Here is a 26,691-nt window from a genome sequence, read left to right as displayed (position 1 = left end):
TACCACTAACATATTTACAAATCCACCACAGATTGTATTGGTAACTAAATCAAAAAGTGTGCAGTAAAGGTTAAAGAGTAAAGGCCCATTTACACACAACGATATCGCTAACGAGATATCGTCGGGGTCACGGTGTTGGTGACGCACATCCGGCCTTGTTAGCGATGTCGTTGTGTGTGACACCTTTTTGCGATCAGTAACGATCGCAAAAAGGTGTCAAATCGTTCATCGTGTACACGTCGTTCATTTTTAAAAAATCGTTCCTCGTTTGGAACGCAGGTTGTTTGTCATTCCTGCGGCAGCAAACATCACTATGTGTGACACCGCAGGAACGAGGAACAACATCGTACCTGCGGCTGCTGGCAATGAGGAAGAAAGGAGGTGAGTGGGATGTTCCGGACGCTCATCTCCGCCTCTCCGCTTCTATTGGACGGCCGCTTAGTGACGCCGCTGTGAGCCGAAAGAACCTCCCCCTTAAAGGAGAGATTATTCGGCGGCCACAGCGATGTCAGTGAACAGGTAATTGCGTGTGATGCTGCTGTAGCGATATTGTTCGCTACGACAGCGATTACCCCGTGATGCGCCACCAACATGGGCTAGCGATGTCGCAGCATGTAAAGCCCGCTTTAGTCATTTAAATTTTTATTTAATAAACCAATTGTGCAAGATTGCAGTTGATACTAATGAGATACTATGATGCCGAGAGGAGGGAGGAACCAGAGGCAGAGGCAGGAGCTAGAGACAGAGGGAGGAGTTAGAGGCACAGCTCTCCCACTGCTATCTACATAGAATCTCATCAGTAACATTTCCCATCTCTTATCTCAGTAATGGGAAAGTCTTCACTGAATACAGATTTTATCTCATAATTGAGAATTTTGATAATTGATCAATTCTGACAGAGAAAGAAGCAAATTTGTCTGATAAGAAATATTATAATTTGATTATTCTCATGTGTACTATTGATTTATGAAATATAAATTAAATGGTTACATTTTAAGTACCGAAAGAGTAGCACGGATCAGTATTGTGCGTACATTGCTTCTTTTTTGCTTGCAGTTTTGGGTGTATAAAAAAGAAGCAGCATGTCACTTCTTTTCTGTGTTTTTCCACTGAATATAGTGAAAAGAAGGGAATTTTGTTTACTTACCGTAAATTCCTTTTCTTCTAGCTCCTATTGGGAGACCCAGACAATTGGGTGTAGAGCTTCTGCCTCCGGAGGCCACACAAAGTATTACACTTTAAAAGTGTAACCCCTCCCCTCTGCCTATACACCCTCCCGTGCATCACGGGCTCCTCAGTTTTGGTGCAAAAGCAGGAAGGAGGAAAACTTATAAATTGGTCTAAGGTAAATTCAATCCGAAGGATGTTCGGAGAACTGAAAACCATGAACCAAAAGAACAATTCAACATGAACAACATGTGTACACAAAAGAACAACCAGCCCGAAGGGCACAGGGGCGGGTGCTGGGTCTCCCAATAGGAGCTAGAAGAAAAGGAATTTACGGTAAGTAAACAAAATTCCCTTCTTCTTTGTCGCTCCATTGGGAGACCCAGCCAATTGGGACGTCCAAAAGCAGTCCCTGGGTGGGTAAAAGAATACCTCGAGAAAAAGAGCCGAAACGGCCCCCTCTTACAGGTGGGCAACCGCCGCCTGAAGGACTCGCCTACCTAGACTGGCGTCTGCCGAAGTATAGGTATGCACCTGATAGTGTTTCGTGAAAGTGTGCAGACTAGACCAGGTAGCTGCCTGACACACCTGCTGAGCCGTAGCCCGGTGCCGCAATGCCCAGGACACACCCACGGCTCTGGTAGAATGGGCTTTCAGCCCTGAAGGAAGCGGAAGCCCAGAAGAACGGTAGGCTTCAAGAATCGGTTCCTTGATCCACCGAGCCAAGGTTGACTTGGAAGCCTGCGAACCCCTACGCTGGCCAGCGACAAGGACAAAGAGCGCATCTGAACGGCGCAGGGGCGCCGTGCGAGACACGTAGAGCCGGAGCGCCGTCACTAGATCTAATGAGTGCAAATCCTTTTCGCATTGGTGAATTGGAGTAGGGCAAAATGAAGGTAATGAGATATCCTGATTGAGATGAAAAGGAGATACCACCTTAGGGAGAAATTCCGGGACAGGACGCAGAACCACCTTATCCTGGTGAAAAACCAGGAAGGGGGCTTTGCATGACAGCGCTGCAAGCTCCGACACTCTTCGGAGTGATGTAACTGCCACTAGAAATGCCACCTTCTGCGAAAGACGTGATAAAGAGACATCCCGCAGCGGCTCGAAAGGTGGTTTCTGAAGAGCCGTTAGCACCCTGTTAAGGTCCCAAGGTTCCAGCGGACGCTTGTAAGGTGGGACTATGTGGCAAACTCCCTGCAGGAACGTGCGGACCTGCGGAAACCTGGCCAGGCGCTTTTGGAAAAATACGGAGAGCGCCGATACTTGTCCCTTGAGAGAGCCGAGTGACAAACCCTTGTCCATTCCGCATTGAAGGAATGAAAGAAAAATGGGTAAGGCAAACGGCCAGGGAGAAAAACCATTATCAGAGCACCAGGATAAGAAGATCCGCCAAGATCTGTAATAGATCTTGGCGGACGTTGGTTTCCTGGCCTGTTTCATAGTGGCAATGACATCCTGAGATAATCCTGAAGACGCTAGGAGCCAGGACTCAATGGCCACACAGTCAGGTTGAGGGCCACAGAATTCAGATGGAAAAACGGCCCTTGTGACAGCAAGTCTGGGCGGTCTGGAAGCGCCCACGGTTGACCCACCGTGAGATGCCACAGATCCGGGTACCACGATCGCCTCGGCCAATCTGGAGCGACGAGAATGGCGCGACGACAGTCGGACCTGATCTTGCGTAACACTCTGGGCAGCATCGCCAGAGGAGGAAATACGTATGGCAGTCGAAACTGCGACCAATCCTGAACTAATGCGTCCGCCGCCAGAGCTCTGTGATCCTGAGACCGTGCCATGAAGGCCGGGACCTTGTTGTTGTGTCGTGACGCCATGAGATCGACGTCCGGCGTTCCCCAGCGGCGACAAATCTCTCGAAACACTTCTGGGTGAAGAGACCATTCCCCCGCATCCATGCCCTGACGACTGAGAAAATCTGCTTCCCAGTTTTCTACGCCCGGGATGTAAACTGCGGAGATCGTGGAGGCTGTGGCTTCCACCCACTGCAGAATCCGCCTGACTTCCTAGAAGGCCTAACGACTGCGCGTGCCGCCCTGATGGTTGATGTATGCGACGGCAGTGGTGTTGTCCGACTGTATACGGATCTGTCTGCCCTCCAGCCACCGATGGAAAGCCAATAAGGCTAGATACACTGCCCTTATCTCCAGAACATTGATCTGAAGGGAGGACTCTACCGGAGTCCAGGTTCCCTGAGCCCTGTGGTGGAGGAAAACCGCTTTCCACCCTGACAGGCTCGCGTCCGTGGTGACCACAGCCCAGGTTGGGGGTAGGAAGGATTTTCCTTGCGATAGAGAGTTGGGAAGGAGCCACCACTGAAGAGACGTCTTGGTTGCAAGGGACAGAGAGACGTTCCTGTCGAGGGAAGTCGACCTCCTGTCCCATTTGCGGAGAATGTCCCATTGGAGTGGCCACAGATGGAATTGCGCGAACGGCACTGCCTCCATCGCTGCCACCATCTTCCCCAGGAAGTGCATGAGGCGCCTCAAGGGGTATGACTGACCCCGAAGAAGAGATTGCACCCCTGCCTGCAGAGAAAGCTGTTTGTCCAGCGGTAGCTTGACTACCGCTGACTGTGTATGAAACTCCATCCCGAGGTAAGTCAGTGATTGGGTCGGTGTCAACTTGGATTTTGGGAAGTGGATTATCCACCCGAACTGCTGGAGAGTCGCCAGAGCGACTGTAAGGCTGTGTTGACACGCCACCCGAGAAGGTGCCCTGACTAGGAGATCGTCTAAGTAGGGAATCACCGAGTGGCCCTGAGAGTGTAGGACCGCCACAACGGATGCCATGACTTTGGTGAACACCCGTGGGGCTGTCGCCAGGCCGAAAGGCAATGCCACGAACTGAAGGTGTTCGTCCCCGATGGCGAAACGCATCCGTTGCTGAGGTCTCTTAGGTTTGGACTGGGGTAAGGAGGAGTCCTTTCCCTTGGATTCCTTAATAATCTCATCCAATCGTTCGCCAAACAATCGATCGCCAGAAAACGGCAAACCGGTTAAGAACCTCTTGGAGGCCGAGTCTGCCTTCCATTCGCGCAGCCACATGGCCCTGCGGACTGCCACAGAATTAGCGGATGCCACCGCTGTACGGCTAGCCGAGTCTAGGACTGCGTTCATGGCGTAGGAAGAAAAAGCTCACGCTTGAGAAGTCAGAGACGCAACCTGCGGAGCAGAATTACGTGTGACTGCATTAATCTCAGCCAGACAAGCTGAGATAGCTTGGAGTGCCCACACGGCTGCAAAGGCCGGGGCAAAAGACGCGCCCGTGGCTTCATAGATGGATTTCACCAGGAGCTCTATCTGCCTGTCAGTGGCATCTTTTAGCGATGAACCATCTGCCACCGATACCACAGATCTAGCCGCCAATCTAGAGACTGGAGGATCCACCTTGGGACACTGAGCCCAACCCTTAACTACGTCAGAGGGGAAGGGGTAACGTGTGTCAGCAAGGCGCTTAGTAAAGCGCTTGTCCGGAACCGCTCTGGGCTTCTGGACAGCATCTCTGAAGTTAGAGTGATCGAAAAACGCACTCCGTGTACGTTTGGGGAACCGAAACTGGTGTTTCTCCTGCTGAGAAGCCGACTCCTCTACAGGTGGAGGCGGGGGAGACAGATATAACACCTGGTTGATGGACGAGATAAGATCATTTACTAAGGCGTCCCCTTCAGGTGTATCAAGATTGAGGGCAACGTCAGGTTCAGAGCCCTGAGCTGCGACGTCTGCCTCGTCCTCCAGAGAGTCCTCAAGCTGGGAACCCGAGCAGCGTGAAGAAGTCGGGGAAGATTCCCAGCGGGCCCGCTTAGTCGGTCTGGGACTGTGGTCCGGGCAGGAGTCCTCCGCGTGGGACCTAGGGCCCAACCTGGGAGCGCGCTGCGGCGCGGACCGAGTGGGGCCTGGAGGCGACGAGCTAACAGGGGCCGGGGCCTGTGTAAGGACCGGTCTGGACTGCAAAGCTTCTAGCAGCTTGGCAGACCATTTGTCCATAGACTGAGCCATGGATTGTGAAAGTGACTCAGAGAGTTTCTCAGCAAACGCAGCAAACTCTGTCCCTGCCGCCTGGACAGGGGGAGCAGGGGGGTCTACCTGAGCGGAGGGGCCCACTAGTGACCGAGGCTCCGGCTGAGCAAAAGAAACAGGGGTCGAGCATTGCTCACAGTGAGGGTAGGTGGAACCCGCAGTTAACATAGCCCCACAAGAGGTACAGGTCGCAAAAAAACCCTGTGCCTTAGCACCTTTGCTCCTTGTGGACGACATGCTGTTGTCTCCTAGGAGAGTGATCACTGAGGGTATATGGGAAGGGGTATACAGCCCGACCGAACAGAAATATGTATATAAATACGTATCTAGTCCGGCACCCTAGGGGGGACCAGCAGCGGGTGACCGGTGTGGCTTACCGACCGCTAAAAAGCGGAGTGTGTGTCCTCCAGATTCCCTGCCTTAGGTCTCCCAGAGCTGCAGAGCTCTTCTCTGATAATCCTCCACCGGCAGAATGCCAAAAACATGGCTGCCGGAGCTCTCAGGGGAGGAGTGGAGCCGTGGGCGGTGCTAGAAAAAGTGCGGGAATCTGGGGTCCCCACAGTGATCAGTGAGGGGGGAGGAAACATACAGGATGCTCCGGCCCTCACATCCGACGTCAGGCCGGCCGTCCCACCCTTACCCCTGACAGGCAGGCCCGGGGGCGGGATTTTTGCTACTAGGCCGCGATGAAGCCGAGGACTAAATTTAAGACCGCGTCCGACAAGCAGGCGCGGAAGTCCACCGGTCTTCACAAATCAGCAGCTGCTGCAGCGTCCAGGAAGAAGGCGCTCCATGCACAGTCCCCATGGGGACACAGAGTACCTTATAGATGCAGGGCTTGGTCCCTGAGGATGAATAGACTCCTGTCCGGCAGATTCCCACAGGGGCTGCGGAGGGAGCCCGGTCCCAGTGAATGGATGACCGGTCAGGATCCCACTTCTCCCAGAGCCACTAAGGGATGGTGAAGGAAAACGGCATGAGGCTCCGGCCTTTGTACCCGCAATGGGTACCTCAACCTTAACAGCACCGCCGACATAGTGGGGTGAGAAGGGAGCATGCCGGGGGCCCCGTGGGGGTCCACTTTTCTTCCAACCGATATAACTAATCTGAGAATGCATGAGTGGATGTGTGCCTCCTTCCACACAAAGCATAAAACTGAGGAGCCCGTGATGCACGGGAGGGTGTATAGGCAGAGGGGAGGGGTTACACTTTTAAAGTGTAATACTTTGTGTGGCCTCCGGAGGCAGAAGCTATACACCCAATTGTCTGGGTCTCCCAATGGAGCGACAAAGAAAATGAATGGGAAAAAGTGCTGCGGCAAAAACCCACCAAAACGCAGCAAAAGTGCAGAAAAACCACATGCTTTTTTATGCGTTTTTTCGGCCAGTGCGTACGTTTTTGCTCAAGAAACAAAATTTCTCTGTGTGCACATACCCTAAAGCGTCTCCATGTGTTTAGTAAGGATTCTGCCATTGCTAAATTTCAAGAATTAAAATGTGATGCTAATCAGTAAAGAGTACAACTGGAAGGCTACCATTGCCCAGCGTGAGCTGAAGGCAATTCAAACTGGATAACTTAAGTTTGCAGGCGGAGAATCCAAGGTCCTCAAAAAAACCTTAAAAAAAACCCTTTATGTCATTTCTATCTCTATTCATGACCAAAATTTATAGTATGAAGTCAAGTAGCAAATACAAACACTGTTTTTGAGACTCATTTTAGATGAGTGAACCATTAATATTCTAACTATGTGATCAAAGTTGGGAGTGACAGAACAGCATCGGATTTATCTCTGTTAATGATTTTTCCAACCGCAAATCATTCCTGTAGCGATTGCGTCACTGCACTGCTCGCTGTCCTCCCTGCAGGGATGCCGACTCACTTTCCCAGCTCTGTTGGTGCCCCAGTGCCTGTGCGTCCTAGCCGTGTTAAGAGCATCAGCTGTCCTGGGGGTACCTGTTTACACTAGTGACTCTGCCTGTCCGTCCTGGTCATGCTATCAGCCTCAGTCATCCCGGTGGTCCCTGTCTACATTAGAGACTCTGCCTGTCTGCACCTGTATCCGTCCTTGCCCTGGGGTCAGCTGCAAAAGTCCCAGTTATTGTCTTGGAAGTGGAACCTGGTTTAAGCCTCGAACCAGGTGCTTAGTCCAGCCCCCCTCCCAGTAAAGGGCAAGTGGGTCTACTTCTGCTTGCCGCATTATCATCTCCAGCGGCGAGTGTTACAATTTCGAATAAATAGGTTTTCATGTATTTATCAAAATTATGTGGAATTTCATACCTCTTTCACTGCTCTTTTGTCATCTGGTTACTTGTCACTTAGGAAATACTTCTGACATATTACGGTATGTGATATGTTTTTTTCAATATTAAAACTAAATTTTAGGAACTTTTCATTAAACAGTAAAGTAACATACGTCTCTTCCATGGCGTTCTGTATAAGTCATTGAAAAATTTGTTGCTGTGAAAATATTCTTCTTCTTGCAGAATTTCTTTGGGAAATGGGATCAGCATCCATGATGTTGCAATATTTTGCTTAGTGTAATTCTAATTAAGTAAAAGAAAAAAAATATTGCGTATTGTTTCTCATGATATACATTTTCACTATTGATGAAAAAATATATAAGAAATACATTTAAACAAGAAATGGACAGTTGTATTATGTTATGAAAGTAGTGTTTTCTTTCTAAGGAATCCTCCATGAAAGGGGTTGTCCAGGCTTGGGGTTCAAGTCTGCAGTCACTACATGATTGCAGACTTGTGAATCTTCACAATGCACATACTGCTACTGTCAGGATTCTTTGGGGCTGTTGAAGTATTTGGTGGGAAATTAACCACAAGTATGTGATTTGTGTGCCGCCCCCACGTCAGCAGTCGGGCTTGCTGCTTGGATCCAGATCGGCAGTGGCTCGAGGGGTTTCCGGACCCGTGGGTCGTGCGGACACTCAAATAAAAGAAGGGACGTATATGTACGGGGATTGCTGTAGATATTTCGTGACGCCACCCACGGTGTGTGGTGATATGGTGTACCACCGCTGCTGTTGGGCAGCACCCGGGGACGATGGGATGGCAGCTGGATGTTAACCCCTCCGTGGGTAGGGGTGGATGCCCCGGGGCTTAGTGTCCAGGATACATGGAGCGATGGGGGCCGGAGGTGGCGCGCCGGGCCGGGGAATGTTGGTGTACTCACTGTTGAATAATTGCACACGAGTCTGTTGGTAAACCAAGGTGTCAGTGGCCGGCTGCCGCATTCGGGTGTATGTACTCAGGTCCCACACCTGGCTGGTGTACCGATATCCCTTCCTCAGGCAGTTTGTAATTTTTCTCACTTCTGGACAACTCCGTATGGAACGGGGAAGTCCGCTCCCGGTATCTTCTGGTTGGGAGATGTGGCCGCGAAAACTGACCCTTGGGATTTCAGTGGGTGTTTGTGGATACCCTATCCCCCGTGGTGGGCTGCCGTTTCGCTCTATCTGGGCTAACACTTCTGGAGTAAGGCCTGCAACCTTGCTCCCAGCCTGGTGAATTAGAGAAGGGGCTTGCAACCGACTTCTAACTAGGGTCCAGGTACCCCGCCTGTCACGGTTTTTGGACCGGATCTCCGCTGTCGGTACTGGCAGACTCCAACCCTGTCCCGGTCCACTTTGGATCTCCCGCGACCGGACTCCCGTCGCCTTTGGACACGGTCTACTGCTTGCTACCTAGCCAGTAGACCAGGGCCACTACCTTGTCTACCCTCCACTAGGGTCAGCTTTCCTTTTGACAGTCTGTCACTATCACTACTCTCCGCTCAACCTCCAACTTCAAACTCTTACTCCGACTAGAAACTGACTTGTTCCCGCCCCTGGATCCTCAAGACCCCTAGGTGGGCGATCCCAATCCACCTGGTCCTGCCCACTGGTGTGTCTTTCTTACCCTAACGGGGGGTGGCTAGGATTTTGTGGCTGATGGGACCTGGTGTGGGAAGGTGTTATGTAGGGTGTGGTCCACTTCTGTGACCACCTGGCAGCGCCAGGGCGTCACATTTGCATATATGCGGTGACATGGCACCTAGACGTGTAAAGCCTCATTCAGTACATTCAATACAAGTGAATCAAGAGAGGCTAGATACATCTAGTCAAAGTGTGTCTTGAAGAAAAATCGCATAATTGCCGTCACATGACTTGCTCCTGGCATCGGCACAAAAGAATCCTGACACACATTGTCCCAAAGCCCAGACAACTCCTTTAACATTATGCCATAACAGGTTCTTGTACACATATTGTACATTCATGCATGGTTTTTCTTTTCTACCGAAGGTTAAGAAGATTTTGAAACATTCAACCATGAAAAAACTTATGCATTGACTTTATACCTCTAACTTTATGCCTGTTTGTTGTTTTTTACACAACCTTAAATGCAGAAAAAGTAGGACATTAATTAGGATGTAAAGTAATGATAGTCGATTGTGCTTGCCACTGCTCAATACTCGATCGAGCATCGGGCTGCTCGGGCAGGGTCAGTACTTGTTCAAGTATCAGTGGTACTCGGGCGCAATGCTTGAGTCACCGCCCCATATGTTTTGCGGCTGTTGTACAGCCACTAAACATGAGGGGATTGCCTGCCATTCACGGCAATGCAGTAGTCATTTTGACTACTGGCACTAATGTGATTGGCTTGCCGCATCGCGTCATTGGGTCTATATAAGACCTGGTGAGCTGTTGGAGAAGGGATAGTGTATTACAGTGATTTTTGCCTTACATTTCTAGCTGTGCAATGAAAAAACTATATTTTATTCTCTAATAATACCACTGTTAGCTGCATTTAGTGTAGGGCTAGCTGCTGGAGAAGAGATAGTGTATTAGAAGCATCTAGGCAGGAATTATAGCCTTACAGACCCTGCTACCTAAAAAAATATATTCTGTTCTCTAATAATACTAATCTTAGTTTGCAATTAGTGTTGGATGAGATTCTAGAGTAGGGATCCTGTAACACAGGCCTGTAGCCCTTTTCAGGGCTAATTCTAATCTAATCTATTCTCTAATTTACCTGCTCTTAAGCTGGGTTCACACTAAGCGATAGCGACAACGACGTCGCTGTTACGTCACCATTTTCTGTGACGTAACAGCGACCTTGTAAGTCGCTGTTATGATCGCTGCTTAGCTGTCAAACACAGCGACGCAGCAGCGATCATAACGTCGCTGTGCTACATGTGTAGAGAGCAGGGAGCCGCGCTTAGCGCTGGCTGCTTGCTCTCCTAGGTACAGTACACATTGGGTTAATTAACCCGATGTGTACTGCAGCTACATGTCACAGTGCAGAGAGCAGGGAGCCGCGCACACTGCTTAGCGCTGGCTCCTTGCTCTCCTTGCTACAGTATACATCGGGTTAATTACCCGATGTGTACTGCAGCCACATGTGCACAGAGCAGGAGCCGGCGCTGGCAGCAAGGGCGGAGGCTGGTAACGAAGGTAAATATCGGGTAACCAGGGAAAGGTCTTCCCTTGGTTACCCGATGTTTACGCTGGTTACAGCTTACCGCAGCTGCCAGACGCCGGCTCCTGCTCCCTGCTCGCTTCATTTCGTCGCTCTCTCGCTGTCACACACAGCGATGTGTGTGTCACAGTGGGAGAGTGACGACCAAAAAATGAAGCTGGACATTCAGCAACGACCGGCGACCTCACAGCAGGGGCCAGGTCGTTGCTGGATGTCACACACAGCGACAGCGATGGGATGTCGCTGCAACATCACAGAAAATGGTGACGTAGCAGCGACGTCGTTGTCGTTGTCGCTGTGTGTGACACCAGCTTTAGCTGCATTTATTGTGGGACTAGCTGCTGTAATTGATATAGTACATTAAAGGCATCTAGGCAGGGATTAAAGCCTCACAGTCCTTGTTGCTGCAACGTAAAACCAAAAGTTCTTTTCAGGGCTGTCTAATCTATTCTATTCTCTAATAATAATCCTATTAGCTGCATATAATGTAGGGAGAACTGGTGGAGAAGTGATAGTGTATTACAGTCATTATTTCCTTACAGTCCTTGGTGCTGCGATATAAAAAAAATCTATTCTATTATCTAATACAGCTCTTAGCTGCAGTTAGTGTAAAAAGACTTGCTGTAGAGCGGTAGTTTAGCATTAGAGGCATCTAGGCAGGGGTTATTCCTTTACAGTTCTTGCTGCTGCAGCATAAAACCAAAAGTACTTTTCAGGCCTACATCTATTCTGTTCAGGATGCAGGTGTGGATGTCTCCTACCCTGCACCTGTTGTTGCACATTCACAAGCACTATCAGCCATCATGTCCGGTTCTTTGTCCCAGCGCAGCATTCAGCTGTCCCTACCCCAGGCCTTGGAATGCAAGTGGAAATACCCATCCATCCACCCTCAGGCCCAAACACGCTACAAGGAGGACTTTACAACTCTTTTTCCTGCAGTAGAGAGGGCTAATAAAATGGTGGATCCCACTAGTTGAACAATTAGTCCAAAAATGTCCATCTGACAATGTTGGCAGCAGAGGTCATAGCTCATTGGGCAACCAAGCAGTAGAGATGAGGGAGCCACACACTAGGTCCAACAGAGGCAGGGGAACACTATCAAAGGTATTGAACAGTTTAATTAGACCCTCCCAGCACCCAGGCCCTGATTCACGTAATACTCTGACAAGGAGGCAAACGTTAATGAAGATAGTGAAGGAGTACCTAGCCGACCTTACCAATGTCCTCCATGAGTTCTCTGTGCCATAAAGAGTATCAAAGCTGGACCCGTAGCATTAATTGTCCCTCTATACCTTGGAGGTGCTGGCCTGCCCTGCCACTAGAGTTTTGTTTGAGTTAATTTTTAGTGCAGTCATAATAACTGGTAGGTGCATCTGCTTGTCAACTGAAAATGCTGACATGCTGACTTATAAATATGAACAAAGCCTGGATTGGCCCAGACTTCACCCCAGCAGATGACAAAAGGGGAACATAAAGGCAATTAAAATTTTCTTTTTTTTCTGGGGAATTCTCATGCACCCTTTCCAACTCAATTAAGGGTGTACGAGTCATGAGGTCTTCTTCTTCGTTCCCTCCTCCCCTTCCACCTCCACCATATCAACAGGATGATCACGTGACCTTCTCTTTTAATTTTTCAAAGGTGTTTGATGCCCTCCTTCACAATTTTTCACAATTTTTAGAGGCCTACCATGAATATGTGTGTAGCACCCCTGCGGTACCAGGTACCACAAAAGTAACCTGTGGAAAACCCAAACCTTGGAATACCCGTGCCAGCAAACACACTAGCACCTTCAGGCCACACACAACCCCAACACCAGGCTGGGAGACTGCCTAGAAACAGGTAAGAAGGGAGGGCACTGATTGGATGGTAGCCACCCAATCTGAAGGAGAGACCCAGCGAGGGGGAGGGGCCAGTGGTCAGTTGGAAAGTTGGCGGGAGGAAGTGGTGTGCAGTCAGTCAGAGGAGAGAGAGAAGGGAGTAAAGGAGAGGAGGAGAGGAGTAGTAGTAGAAAGTGGAAAGTACTGAAACTGACCTAAAGAACCACCGGAGTGCTGTAATAGGAGTGAGTGACTGTGGAGTACGGAACCAGGACTCCAGGCATCATGGGTTACCTGTGGAAGCGTCAGACTCCAGGTACCACGGGAGGCCTGTGGAAGTCTGTAACCAAGGCACACAGTACTCAGCACAAGGTGGGGTGCAGACTCTAGGACAGTGGGACACTTTAAGGTCAGCTGTTAACTCTGCTGGGCGAGAAGATCTCCAGGGTCCATCGCCAACCCAAAAAAGTCTGAACCACAAGCAGCAAAGAGGAGACCAGGGACTGAACCCCCTTAAATAGTCCAGGCTGCCTGCAATAGGACCAAGACAGAAACGTAGGGGTTCCCAAGTAGCTATAGGCCACGGGAGCCCATCAACGAGTGTGCATGGAGGACAGCCAACCCAAGTCACAGCCGGCACAGAGAACAAAGGGAGGGGACATGTAGCGTGCCTGAGCCACTCAGGGCACTACAAGGGACTGTATCCTCTTGGGGATGCAGGACCTATCCCCTGGGACCTGGAGTACCAGTGGTGATACCACCAAAGCACAACCAAAATCCTAGTTCCTCACTCCACACCGGGTATGGAGGGTTAACTATGAAAGGAAGGGGATGGTCAGCTAGAGGTAGGAACGAGTCCCGGGATTAGCCAGCCTGGTGGGAGGGGACACACACACCGTCAGACAGAGTGGGTGGCACGCAGTGAGGTGTGCAGATGTGCCTGAGCTGGGTCTGTGCAACAGTTAACCAGGGGCATGGGAGAGAGGTCGCCAGGGCAGGTACGGACAGATACCGCTGGGACCGGAGCACGCACGGGGCACAGGGCCCTAGATCAGGCGCCAGTTTTACATGGCTTAATATTCACCTGCACGGTGAGGACACCTTCATGGACTTCACCGAACCAAATAATCTAGGGGCATCAGCCGTAAACTAGGATCAGGGTTCGGACACTTACCTTCTCACAGGGTCCGCACTGCCCGCCGTACGGAGAAGGAGACTATAATCCCCAAAAGGGACAGTCGGGCCCCAAACGCTCCATACTACAGGAACCAAACCAACAGAGAGTGCCGGGGACAGAGCAACTTGGGTCACTACATTGGCACTGATACTCCAAGGGACCTGAACCAGTAATCCAAGGGTCTGAGTGAGTAGAGACTGTTCAAGACAACCTGGTGCGGTCTCCGTTATTACCCCTCACATCTCCCAAGCATGGCCCTACCTGCGGAGGGCCTAACATCATTGCTGCTACCACCACCAGCTCTGGGAGTATCCACATTCAGCAGCGGCAGTTCTACACCTTGAACCGCAACCCGCATGCGGCGTCACGTATACTAACTGTCACCCCTACTGTAAATACCCCCTTTTTACAAAAGAAGCCCCAGAGCACGGGACCAGGCAACGGCCACCAGAGTGACATTCCTATTTGCAACTGCCCGAGACGGAGTACCCCCTTCTCTGGGCGCGACAGATACACCTGGGACCGGCACCCGTGGGTACAGGTACCACCACAGCAAAGTAAAGGCAAGAGGAAACTGCAATACTGGTGTGGACTGTGTTCTTGATCACACTGTGCACTCACAGACAGTTTCTCACTACAATCCCTGTCATCCACTGCTGGGGGCAAGCCCTGCTTGCGGAGGGCCCAAAACACCTAAGCTGCACAACTCCATCAGCCCCAGCAGAATCCCGCAGCGGCGGCTCCAGATAACCTGGCCGCACACCACAAGTGGCGTAGTCAACAAAAACTATTTTATTTAAGCCCCCTCTTATTTCGGACCGACCCCCGGGGTCACGGAACTGCGCATCGGCTGCGACCACGACTCCCCTGAGGGTCACACACGCCCGGGACAGAGTACCCCACAGCCATGTGGCGTCACATATGCATATTATATATATATATATATATATATATAATATAATATAATGTTTTTTAGCCCTTAGGGCATAGGCTTTCCCAGTCTAGGAGTCCCACTCCTTAACGATGGGGAAAAATAGTTTTCTGAGGCTCTCCTCTACGTGTCTTCCAGGGTGTAGTGTAGCACCTCCTTTTTTTATGGCAGGCTTGCATAGAGAGCATAGGCTTTACTGGTGTAGTTGTCCCACTCTTAATAATGGGAAAAAATGGTTTTCTGGGGCCCTCCTATACGTGTCTTCTAGGGTGTATTGGAGTACCCCCTTCTAATTTTTGCCAGCCTTGCATAAAGAGCATAAGCTTTACTGCTGTAGGAGTCTCACTCTTAATGATGGAATAAATTCATTTCTGAGGCTTTCCTCTACGTGTCTTCCAGGGTGTTTAGGAGTACCTACTTCTAATTTTTGTCAAGTCTTGCACTTATTAGATAGCCTTTAATTGTTCAGGAGTCCTGCTATGTCTAATAAAGGATGTAGTGGACTCCCTCATCCTTTTCATTTTTAGCAGTTCCCTTAGAGTCCCTCCTTCATGAATTAAACAGAATTTGTCTCACCATGTCACACACAGTACATGCTCAGATGAGGTAGTACATTTTGTGGGCCAATTTGGTAAATTTGAATTTTTAAAAGATCCATTGATCTCAAGTGAGAGATTTTAAACACATGGCATTTGTGCTAAAGATTATTTTTTAAGGCAAAGCTCAGTGCATTGAGAACAGTTACAGTACAGAATATTATCAATGGTGTTAAAACTGTAAAAAAGAACCTACCTCATGCTCATAGTCTAATGAAAGAAACTTAAATGCTGGAAACAGAACAGTGTTCATTTCTTATCAGCTGCAATGCAATGAGAATAATATAGTTTTACTTTTTGTATTCCTGCACAACATATTGTTTATGTCATGTGACCTATATCTTATAAGTTTTTAAGAGGTTTTCAAAGAAACAACTATATTTGTTCATTGGCTTGCTCAGGGTATAAATACCAAAATGAACAGTACTCAGTCATGGCAGGTTCATTTGAATCTTTGCTGCTGTCGATTTTTGTTGACAATTGATAAGAAATCAAGAAAAAACAACAACATCAATGCATGATGAATATCTGTATGGCTGTGTCGGCACTTTGCGCTTCCACTTGCGTTTCAGCTGCTTTTCCGCAGTGTGTTGAACTGCAGCGTTTTCATGCCAAAAGGCATGCGTTTTGATTTTCAAGCAAAGTCTATGTAAAATGGGGATTTCTTCTGCGCACTATGCAGTTCTAAATGCTGTGTTTAATTTGCATAATTTTGGGAAAAAACTCTGCATTCAAAGAAGCAGCATGTCAATTGTTTTTGCCATTTGGGCTGCGTCTTGCTAACATTGAAGTCAATGAGAAGCTGCAAAAAGCAAGCAACCTCAAAATTCCAGCGTTTAACATGCTTTTTAGCTGCAGAAAACATACGTTTTGGACTACCAAAACGCATGCGTTTATGACATCAAAATAATGGAATGATATGTCCCTTTACACACACACAGTCCGACAATTAAATTAATGAAAAATATTAATTTATTGATATTTTAGCCATATATAGTATAAAACCGCTATAATTATATTAAATATAACTTTTCGTTATGATTTAATAAATTATATTTGTTTTCATTTTTTTTCCCTTTTTTCATAGTGTTTGTATGTTAAAACTTTATTTAGTAGTGTCTTTGTAATCAAAACGCATCTGACTTTAACCAATGGAAAAGCATGTAAAAAGCGCTAAAAACGCGGCTAAAACGCCGTAAATACGCATGCATATTTATCGCGTTTTGATGGTCAAAGGAAACTTTGGCAAAAGCAATTTCTGCCAGAGGATGCGTTTAGAACTGCAACTACATCGACGCAAAGTGTGGACACAGCCTATGGGGTGATGGACTACTTAGACAATTTGGAAATGATCACAAACCAAAAGAAGAGACAACCGAATTAAATCCAAAGAAATATATGATTTTTTTCCTATCTTTACTAACAAAATTAGTTAATGTGGTGGTAAATTACAAATACATAAAGGGCATCGACACATACAAAATAAAAACCGACCATGTCACGGTATATATCGGACCAAAAGTCCTGTATGACTATGTATATAGTGATTAATGGAAAAAGAAGATATACAGTAGGTCTGTCATAGGTAATAACTGTACATGTAAAGACTAAATACTGAAGTACCAAATGCAGGCAATCTACAGTATATAGGATCCTATATCAAATGTATAAAATATGTAAAGAAATGCCTCTGGTATGTATATATGGTATTGGTAAAGTATCAATGCCAGCAATGCATGTGTAATAGGAAGAGTAAGGCTATGTTCACACAGTGCATCTTTTATTGCGGTTTTGGTGCGTTTTTGAGGTCACAAAGATGCACCTAAATGCATGCATTTCCTTCTCCCAGCAAAGCCTATGAGATTTCTATTTTGCTGTCTACACTGTGCATCTTTTTCTGTCTGCATCTTGGCTGCGTTTTTGAAGATGCAACATGTCAATTATTTTTGTGTTTTTCCAGCGCTTTTGAGCCCTTCCAGTCAATGGTTTTGACTTAAAAAAATGCATTGGACAAAATGCGGTAAAAATGCATCAATGCATTTTTTTTGCTGTGCATTTTTTGGGATAAAAAATGCTGCATCTTTGTGGTTAGAAAGGATGCACTGTGTGAACATAGCCTTAAGGCTACTTTACACACTGCGATATCGGTCCCGATATCGCTAGTGTGGGTACCCGCCCCCATCTGTTGCGCGACACGGGCAAATCGCTGCCCGTGCCGCACAACATCGCCCAGAGCCGTCACACATACTTACCTGTCCGGCGACGTCGCTGTGACCGGCGAACCGCCTCCTTTCTAAGGGGGCGGTTCGTTCAGCGTCACAGCAACGTCACTGAAGCGTCACTGAACCGCTGCCCAATAGCAGCGGAGGGGCGGAGATGAGCGGGACGTAACATCCCGCCCACCTCCTTCCTTCTGCATAGCGGCCGGGAGGCAGGTAAGGGGAGCTTCCTCTTTCCTTTCGTTTTCGCTGCGTCCAAAACACTGTTGTACAGTACAAGCATAGTGGACGAGATTTCTAGATATCTCGTATCCACTGTGCTTGTTTTTTTCCGCAGCAAACATTGACCTGCGGTGCGTCTTTCCAGAGCGCAGCATGTCAATTGTTTGCTGCGGATTCGCATGTGTCCTCCATAGGCAGAACACAGTAAGTCACCGCAGCGCACTGAACCCTGATCGTGGGTATGAGCAGATGCAGTCTCCTGCGGAGGAGACTCGTGGCCCCGAAGGTCAGGACCCACTGTCCAGGACGCAGTGAGTCCTGATCCTGGGCACATAGAGATTGCAAATCCGGCTCCAGAGTGCACTGTGTATGTGCAAAAAAACCCAGAAAAGATGTATAAATATTGTATACATAGCTCCCAACAAGTCTGGATTCAACAGGACTGCCCTGCTAATCATTGCTCTTGTCCCCGCTACTACTCTCAGTGCAGTGTTTGCATTAAATTCTCCTTTGGTTTTCTAGGATGAGAACCTATTTATTTTTGGTCTATAGGCGGCAGCTCTGCCAATAAGCCACTGCCTGGAGTATGCAGTATAGGAGGGACTGGTAATCATAACCTGTATTACAGGCAGGGAATCCAGAAGCAGAAAAAAAAAATATATATATATATATATATATATATATATATATATATATATATATATATATATATATATATATATATATATATATATATATATATATATATATATATATATGAAAAAGCTATATTTTTCTTCACCTACATACATAGGTTTACATGTAAATATATATATTTTTTTGTTCCTATAGAACTATTATAAAGTAATGAGAAGAAATTAATTACAAAAATATAATTATATAAATTTTTTTTTGTCATTTAATTTTCATTCCTCCCTGGGACTCAAACCAATAACTCTCACACAGCAGCAGCCCTAGCTGTTGAGAGATCCATTGTACAGAGCAGTGCATCTCTATATCCTGTATTCTAGAGAGAGAATAAAAGCGATTTTTTTTTTATTTCTAATAAAATGAGAAAAAAAATTGTAGAAGAAAAAAATAGATTAATGCAAATGTTAATGTTTTTTGATTTTTTAAATAATAAACATCACAAATCAGCAAATAATCTGTATTTGGTGTCCTTATAATCGTAACGGCCCACACATCACATCGATCAGATTATTTATGAGGATCGGTAAATGATGTAAAAACATGGCATGACTAATTATTTTTCTCTATTCAACTCATAAAAAATGTAATAGAAATGTAAATATGGGGCCGTGTTCACATGTAGCATTACATAGTTACATAGTTACTTAGGTTGAAAAAAGACCTAGGTCCATCTAATTCAACCTTCCTCCACCAGTTCTACATTTAAATAAAATAAATTAATAAAATAGGGCATTCCACAGTCTGACTGCTCTAACTGTAAAGAACCCATTCCTATTTAGCTGACGGAATCGCTTTTCTTTCACTCGCAGTGTATGCCCCCTGATCCTTAAGGGGGCTTTACTCGCTACGATATCGTTAATGTTTTGTCGTTGGGGTCAAGTTGTTAGTGACGCACATCCGGCGTCATTAACGATATCGCAGCGTGTGACACTGACCAGTGACCTTAAGCGACCTCAAGAATGGTGAAAATCGTTCACCATGGAGAGGTCGTCCCAAAACCAAAAATCGGTAAGGGTTGTTTATCCAGGTGGTTCATCGCTTATGCGGCAGCACACATCGCTATGTGTGACACCGCAGGAGCGAGGAACGTCTCCTTACCTGCCACCGGCCGCAATGCGGAAGGAAGGAGGTGGGCGGGATGTTACGTCCTGCTCATCTTCACCCCTCCGCTTTGATTGGCCACCCGCTTATTGACGTTGCGGTGACGTCGCTATGACGCCGAACGTCCCTCCCCTTTGAAGGAGGCATTGTTCGGCAGTCACAGCGACGACGATGACCAGGTAAGTATGTGTGACGCTGCCTTAGCAATAATGTTCGCTACGGCAGCGATCACAAACAATCGCATGCGCAACGGGGGCGGGTACTTACACGCTCGCTATTGCTACAAATTACTAGCGATATCGCTACCGTGTAAAGCCCCCTTTAGTGTTGTCTTTGGAAGGAATAAGTCATGTGCCAGTCCTTTATATTGACCACACATGTATTTATACATATAAATGAGATCTCCTCTGAGACGTCTTATTTCTAAGCTAAACATAGCTAACTTTTTCAACCTGTCATCATATGGGAGGCCTTCCATTCCTTGTAGTAGTCTAGTTAGCCGACTTTGAACTGACTAACTTCTGAATGTCTTTTTTAAAATGTGGAGCCAAAACTGGATCCCATATTCCAGATGTGGTCTTACAAGTGATTTATAGAGGGGTAACAATACGTTGTGATCACTGGATCTAATCTCTCTTTTTATACACCCTAGCATCTTCTTTGCTTTAGCAGCTGCTGCCTGACATTGAGTGCTGCTGCTCAGCTTATTTGTAATGAGAATACCCAAGTCCTTCTCCTGTTCTGTAGTCCCGAGTTTACTTCCATTTAATGTATATGCAGTGTAACATTGCACCTCGTAACCTGGGGGGGTTTTACTCGCTTGCAGCGATGCAGGGTAGCTTAGGCATACACAGGCAACACAGTCTTTCTCAAAATGCAGCAGTTTATTTGTAACCAACATAAACTGCCCTTCCAAAACACAATGAAGCCTCTCCTGGCTTAAAGGAAAAGGTAAACAAAACACCTTCACATACCGTGGGCTTCAAGTCCATTTAAATGTCCATAGTGAAGGTATGGCTGTCTCCCCAGGAGACATGGATTTCTGGTCAGTCTTTGTAGCGGACCGCCCGCTCAGGTTTGGACAGTATGAGTGTCAGAGTGGAGCTCCCTCAGCTTCCATACACTCAGTTCCAGAAGGTTGAAGGCAACCCACGCTTCTTTAGGCTACTTTCACACATCCGGTTTGAGCACTGCGGCTCAATCCGGCTGTGAAAACTATGCAACGGATGCGGCGAAAACACCGCATCCTTTGCATAAGTTTTTACATGCGGCCCGTCCGTTTTTTTCCGGTTGCGGCATGCTACTGAGCATGCGCAGTGGAAAAAAACGCATGCGGCAAGCGGATGCGTTTCTTTCCTTATCGTGCCGCATCCGGCCTCCATAGGTATGCATTGAAAAATGCGCCGCAACAGCCGGATGCGGCACGATGCGGTGTTTTTTGCCGGAGCAAAAAAACGTTGCAGGGAACGTTCGATCCGGCCGCGGCATCGGCTAAATCTGCCGCATGCGGCAAAAACCGGACCGAACGCAAGCCCCTGCGGCACAATACGGCACTAATGTAAGTCTTATGCAAAAAAAAAACGCAACCGGCGTTACAAAAGCCGGTTGCGGTTTTTCTGCAGAACGCCGTATTGTGCCGCAGAGCAAAAATCCGGATGTGTGAAAGTAGCCTAAGGCAGGTTCCTTCCAGAGGCTCCAACCTCTCTGAGAATAGCAGCCTCTTTTCTTGCCTGAGGCTGCTCCTCATGCAGTGATTCTAATACACTGCTCCAAAACACACACACTGACTCCATGTGCCAAACAAGCTAATTAAGACCTGTGTCAGACACACCCATAGGCATGGGTATGTGGATTCTCCAGACCTGCACAGCACACAGGCATTATTAGGCCGGTTTCACACATCCGGCTTTTCGCCGGTTTGCCGGATCCGGCGCTCTCACATACAGTGACTACAGTACAGTGACAGCGCAACAAGCGCCGGTCACATGCTGTCATGTGACCGGCGCATGTGACCCGGAAGTTACAGCGCTGTCACTGTACTGTATTGTCTGTACGGGAGCGCGCCGGATCCGGCAAACCGGCGAAAAGCCGGATGGGTGAAACCGGCCTTAAAAGGAACCTGACCCTTATATGCAGAAACAAGCCTTTGTGGAACTACAAGTCTCATAGCAACCTCTTCAGTTTAATATCGCAGCGACCTTCTCCACTGCGACATATAGCGACCATTTACCACATTGGTGGTCGCTACCTCACAGCAGTTATAGGATTACTCCGTCCTAGGTGCATTACTTTGCATTTATCAACATTAAATCTTATTTGCCAAGTATCTGCCCATTCTGATATATTATCCAGATCTTTTTGTAATATTGTACTAGCAAGGTCAGTTTTTAACATCCTACATAGTTTGGTGTCATCAGCAAAGACTGACACTTTACTATCAATCCCATCTACAAGGTCATTAATAAAGAGATTAAAAAGAATCGGTCCTAGCACAGATCCCTGCGGCACCCCACTGCTGACTATAGCCCATTTAGCGAATGTACCATTTATGACTACTCTTTGTTTCCTATCTTTTAGCCAATTTTTTTTCCCAGTTGCATATAGTTTCCCCTAGTCCTTGCTTCTGGAGCTTTAATATAAGGCTATTATGGGGTACAGTATCAAATGCCTTTGCAAAGTCCAAATAAATCCCATCAGCTGCATTACCAATAACAAAGTTTGCACTTACCCCCTCATAGAACCCCAATAGGTTGGTTAGACACAGTGCTTTTTTTGTGGTCGGAAAAATCGGCGCCAGTACGGTGTACCGGAAAATCTGGAGAGCACCTCTGGCTCTGTCCACATGGCTAATTTGTAAACTATACAAATTAGTCATGGTGGAGCAGAGGCACAAGCCAGAGGCGTATCTAGGGGGAGCTGGCGGGGCGCTGTCGGGCTGCCTGATCCTGCGGTGTGGAAGTCTGACGGGGTGGGAGCCGCTATTCTCTGAGCATGGCTGTCACGCTGACAGCCGTACTCATAGAAAATGCAGCGCGCGGCTCCCACTGCTCAATTGTCCTTGTATCTGTCAGACGCGAGGACAATTGAAGCGGTGATCCTTGGTGCTGACTTCCGGGTCAGCGCGACGGCTTTCATGTGATTAGGTCAGCTGATCACACTGCTGACCCGGAAGTCAGCGCCACAGCACGGAGGCGGCAGAGAAACGCTGATAAGTGCTCCACTGTGAAGCTGAAGACACGGAGGAGGAACATTATGGGGTGAGAGGGGAGTATTTATGAAACAGTATGGGGGAGAGATGATGGGGCAGGGAACTATCTGTGGACACACCATGGGGGGACAGAGGGTGGGGAATGGGAACCATCTGTGGACACACTTTAGGGGGACAGAGGGTGCGGAGGGGGCAATATCTATATACACAGTATGGGTGGGGGAGGCAACTATCTGTAGACAGAGTATGGTGGGAAGAGAGGATGGGAAGGGGGAAGTATCTTTGGACACAGTATGGGGGAGAGAGAGGATGAGGTTTCATGCATGGGGAGAGAGAGGATGAGGTTTCATACATGGGGACAGAGAGGATGAGGTTTCATGCATGGTGAGAGAGAGGATGAGGTTTTATGCATGGGGAGAGAGAGGATGAGGTTTCATGCATGGGCACAGAGAGGATGATGGGTGATGCATGGGGACAGAGGATGAGGGTGATACATAGGGACAGAGAGGATGAGGGGTGATGCATGGGGACAGATGATGAGTGGTGATGCATGGGGACAGAGACGATGTGGAGCAAACTGGAAAGAAATTTTGAGGACACAGAATAAAGAGTGACATGGTATGAGGAGCAAGTGGGCAGGATGGGGAGTGAGGTGGAAAAGTATATGGATACACAGGAGGTAGTGAGGAGACAGTAAGGGATGAGAAGAATGTGAGGGGCACAGAATAAAGACTGGGTAGTGGAGGGGGGTGGTATGGAGAGGGGGAAGAATGGGAGGACAGTGTGAGGTTTTAGCAAGGAGGGGGAGTGTGATGAAGGCACAGTATAAAGACTGGGCAGTATAAGGGGACACAGTGTAAAGGACACTGTAAACAGTAGGCTCAGTTTGGAAAGAGGGAATATGGAGGTCATGTACCATAAGAGGGACAGTGTGGGTCATATTTTGTGCAGAGAATACTGTGAGGGGCCATTATTTATTCTGGGGCACAGTGTAGGGCAGATATTTTTAAGTAGAAGTATTATAATCATTCTGCTACTTTTAGGGGCATCGTGTCGAGATGTGCTGCAGAAGACCAGAGAAGATGGAAATCTGCAGTGACGAGATGTGAATGTGAAATGTCATCATTGCGTCAGGACAAGATGAAGAATAGAAAGAAATGACTAGAGGCAACATCATCTATAAGGTACCTGAATGTAAATATTTATTTGTGATACTGACAATATCTTATCATTAGGCCTTGATCCCACTTGCGCATTGCTTCTGATGTGAGAGCAATGGGACTCCCACTGATCAGCTGTTCTTGGTGCAGGTGGCCGAAAATGCTTATTTCTGGATCTGCTCCATCCTCTGATGGTGTCCGCAGCTGGGTACTGCACATCCGCCTCATTGATTTTAATAGGAGACTGCTGCCACTATCAAAAGATGGAGCAGATCCAGAACTGAGAACTTCCGGTCACTTGCCACCACCGACACCTAGAGTAGGGAATTGGCGGGGTTGCCAGGTGCCGGACCCCGACCAGTCAGACATTGGTGAGCTATCCTAAGGAAAGGTCATTAACCCCTTAATGACCGCGAGCCGTAAAATCACGTCCTAGCGGTCATAACGTTACTGCCCGTGGTCTGCCGGCGGCAGAATGCCGCGATCGGCGCACATCTCAGCTGATTTTCACAGCTGAGATGTGTGCCTGCTAGGCACAAGCAGAATCGTTATCTGCTCGTGCTGTTTAACCCCTGTAATGGCGCTGTCAATATGTGACAGCGCCATTATAAACGCGATCGCGGTAAAGTTTTACTTACCGCCCGATACCGGAAGTCACGTGACATGATCACGTGACTTCCGATGGTTGTCATGGTAGCACAGGGTCATGTGATGACTCCTGTGCTAGACATGAACTGCTTTCACTTTCGCTTTCCACGGAGGCCAGGGAAGCAGAAAGTGCACGGATCTGCTGTTTACAGCGGTGTAGCTGTGATCAGCAGATAGTGCAGAGCGATCGGATTGCTGATCGCAATAGCCCCCTAGGAGGACTAGTAAAAAAAAAAAAAAAATTTTAAAAAAAAGTTTTAAAAAATTAAAAAAAAAACAAAAAAACATAAAAGTTGAAATCACCCCGATCAGTGCGTTTTTCGCGGCGTTTGTGCGCGTTTTTCGGGTGCGTTTTTGGCCTCAAAACTGCATGACTTTGCTTCCCCAGCAAAGTCTATGAGTTTTCATTTTTGCTGTCCGCACACAACTTTTTTTTAAGCTGCGTTTTTGAGCTTGAAAAAAAAAATGGACATGTCAATTCTTTCCTGTGTTTTTCTGCCTTTTCCGCACATGCAATGCATTGGAAAAATGCAGCAAAACGCAGAGATCAAAAACGCAGCAAAAACGCAGGCAAAAACGCACCAAATCGCGGTACAAACGCATGCGTTTCTTGACGCGTTTTTCCGACGCAAGTGCATTTTTAGCGGTCAAAAACGCAGCGTCAAAAAAACGCAGCGTGCGCACATAGCCGAAACCACAGAAAAACTCAGAGATCAAAAACGCAGAAAAACGCAGCCAAAAACGCATGCATGCGTTTTTGCCGCGTTTTTTTGACACGGGTGCGTTTTTGTGCGTTTTTAGCGGACAAAAACGCAGCGTCAAAAAAACGCACTGTGTCAACTTAGCCTATAAGTCATATGGTCGGGAATGACCTGAATGGGGCTGGGCGGGCATTAAAGTCATGTGGTCGTGAATGAGCTGAATCTGCTATGACAGCGTGGATGCAGCTCTGGATGAGAGAGAGTGAGGCTACTTGCACACATCCGGTTTGAGCAGTGCGGCTCAATCCGGCTGTGAAACCTATGCAACAGATGCGGCGAAAACACCGCATCCTTTGCATACGTTTTTACATGCGGCCCGTCCATTTTTTTCCGGTTGCGGCATGCTACTGAGCATGCGTAGTGGAAGAAACCGCATGCGGCGGCCAGATGCGGTTTTTGCCGCATCGCGCCGCATCCGGCGTCCATAGGCATGCATTGAAAAATGCGCCACAGCAGCTAGATGCGGCGCAATGCGTTTTTTTTGCCGGAGCAAAAAACGTGCCAGGGAACGTTCCATCCGGCCGCCGCATCTGCTAAATCTGCCGCATGTGGCAAAAAACGGACAGAACGCAAGCCCATGCGGCGCCAATGCAAGTCAATGCTGGAAAAAACAAAACCGGCGGCAAAAAAACCGGTTTCGTTTTTTCAGCAGAGCACCGGATTGTGCTGCACTGCTACAGCCGGATGTGTGAAAGTAGCTTGAGTGAGAGTGTGTGAGTGAGAGTGTGTGAGTGAGAGTGTGTGTGGGTGAGTGTGTGTGTGAGTGAGAGTGTGTGTGAGTGACAGTGTGTGAGAGTGTGAGCGTGATATTCAGGCCATGTTCTGTACAGCAAACAGGATCCTTCCTGCAGCATACAACCGCAACTGTTAAAACCGGATCTGGCGCCCATTGAAATACATTGCAGCTACTGCCGCAATGTACAATATCCGGTGACATGCAGTTTTTGGACGGAGGTGAAAAACACAACAAGTTGCGTTTTTGATAAAAGGTAAAAAACTGCAACTCACCGGATCCTGACACTACCGCACGCAAACACATGCAAACGCATGTTGCCGCAAGTCCATTGACAGTGCATTGAGCAGACAACGGATCTGGTAAGATGCGTAAACCAGCCTAAACAAGGCAGTGTCCACAAATAATAATAATGGTTTGGGGTGAGCTGGACCGCAGAGTGAAGGCAAAAGGGCCAACAAGTGCTAAGCATCTCTGGGAACTCCTTCAAGACTGTTGGAAGACCATTTCCGGTGACTACCTCTTGAAGCTCATGAAGAGAATACCAAGAGTGTGCAAAGCAGTAATCAAAGCAAAAGGTGGCTACTTTGAAGAATCCAGAATATAAGACATATTTTCAATTGTTTCACACTTTTTTGTTAAGTATTTCATTTCACATGTGTTAATTCACAGTTTTGATGCCTTCAATGTGAATCTACAGTTTTCAGAGACATGAAAATAAAGAAAACTCTTTGAATGAGAAGGTGTGT

General features: G+C 47.7%; 1 protein-coding gene across 1 annotated transcript in view; it reads right to left on the bottom strand.

Moving 5' to 3' along the window:
- SHOC1 (shortage in chiasmata 1) overlaps window positions 1–26,691 on the bottom strand; it is a 525,180-nt gene that overhangs the window by 476,669 nt on the left and 21,820 nt on the right. The window contains exons 2-3 of the mRNA XM_075348066.1: window positions 15,397–15,463; window positions 7,621–7,750 (exon numbers count right to left, since the gene is read on the bottom strand). Of these exons, the coding sequence (XP_075204181.1) occupies window positions 7,621–7,750; window positions 15,397–15,453 (187 nt within the window). The 5' untranslated portion in view covers window positions 15,454–15,463. The remainder of the gene's footprint in view (window positions 1–7,620; window positions 7,751–15,396; window positions 15,464–26,691) is intronic.

This window comes from Anomaloglossus baeobatrachus, chromosome 1 (genome assembly GCF_048569485.1).
Source record: "Anomaloglossus baeobatrachus isolate aAnoBae1 chromosome 1, aAnoBae1.hap1, whole genome shotgun sequence".
NCBI lineage: Eukaryota > Metazoa > Chordata > Amphibia > Anura > Aromobatidae > Anomaloglossus > Anomaloglossus baeobatrachus.
Note: the sequence above shows the minus strand (reverse complement) of the source record. Positions and strands in the feature narration are given on the sequence as shown.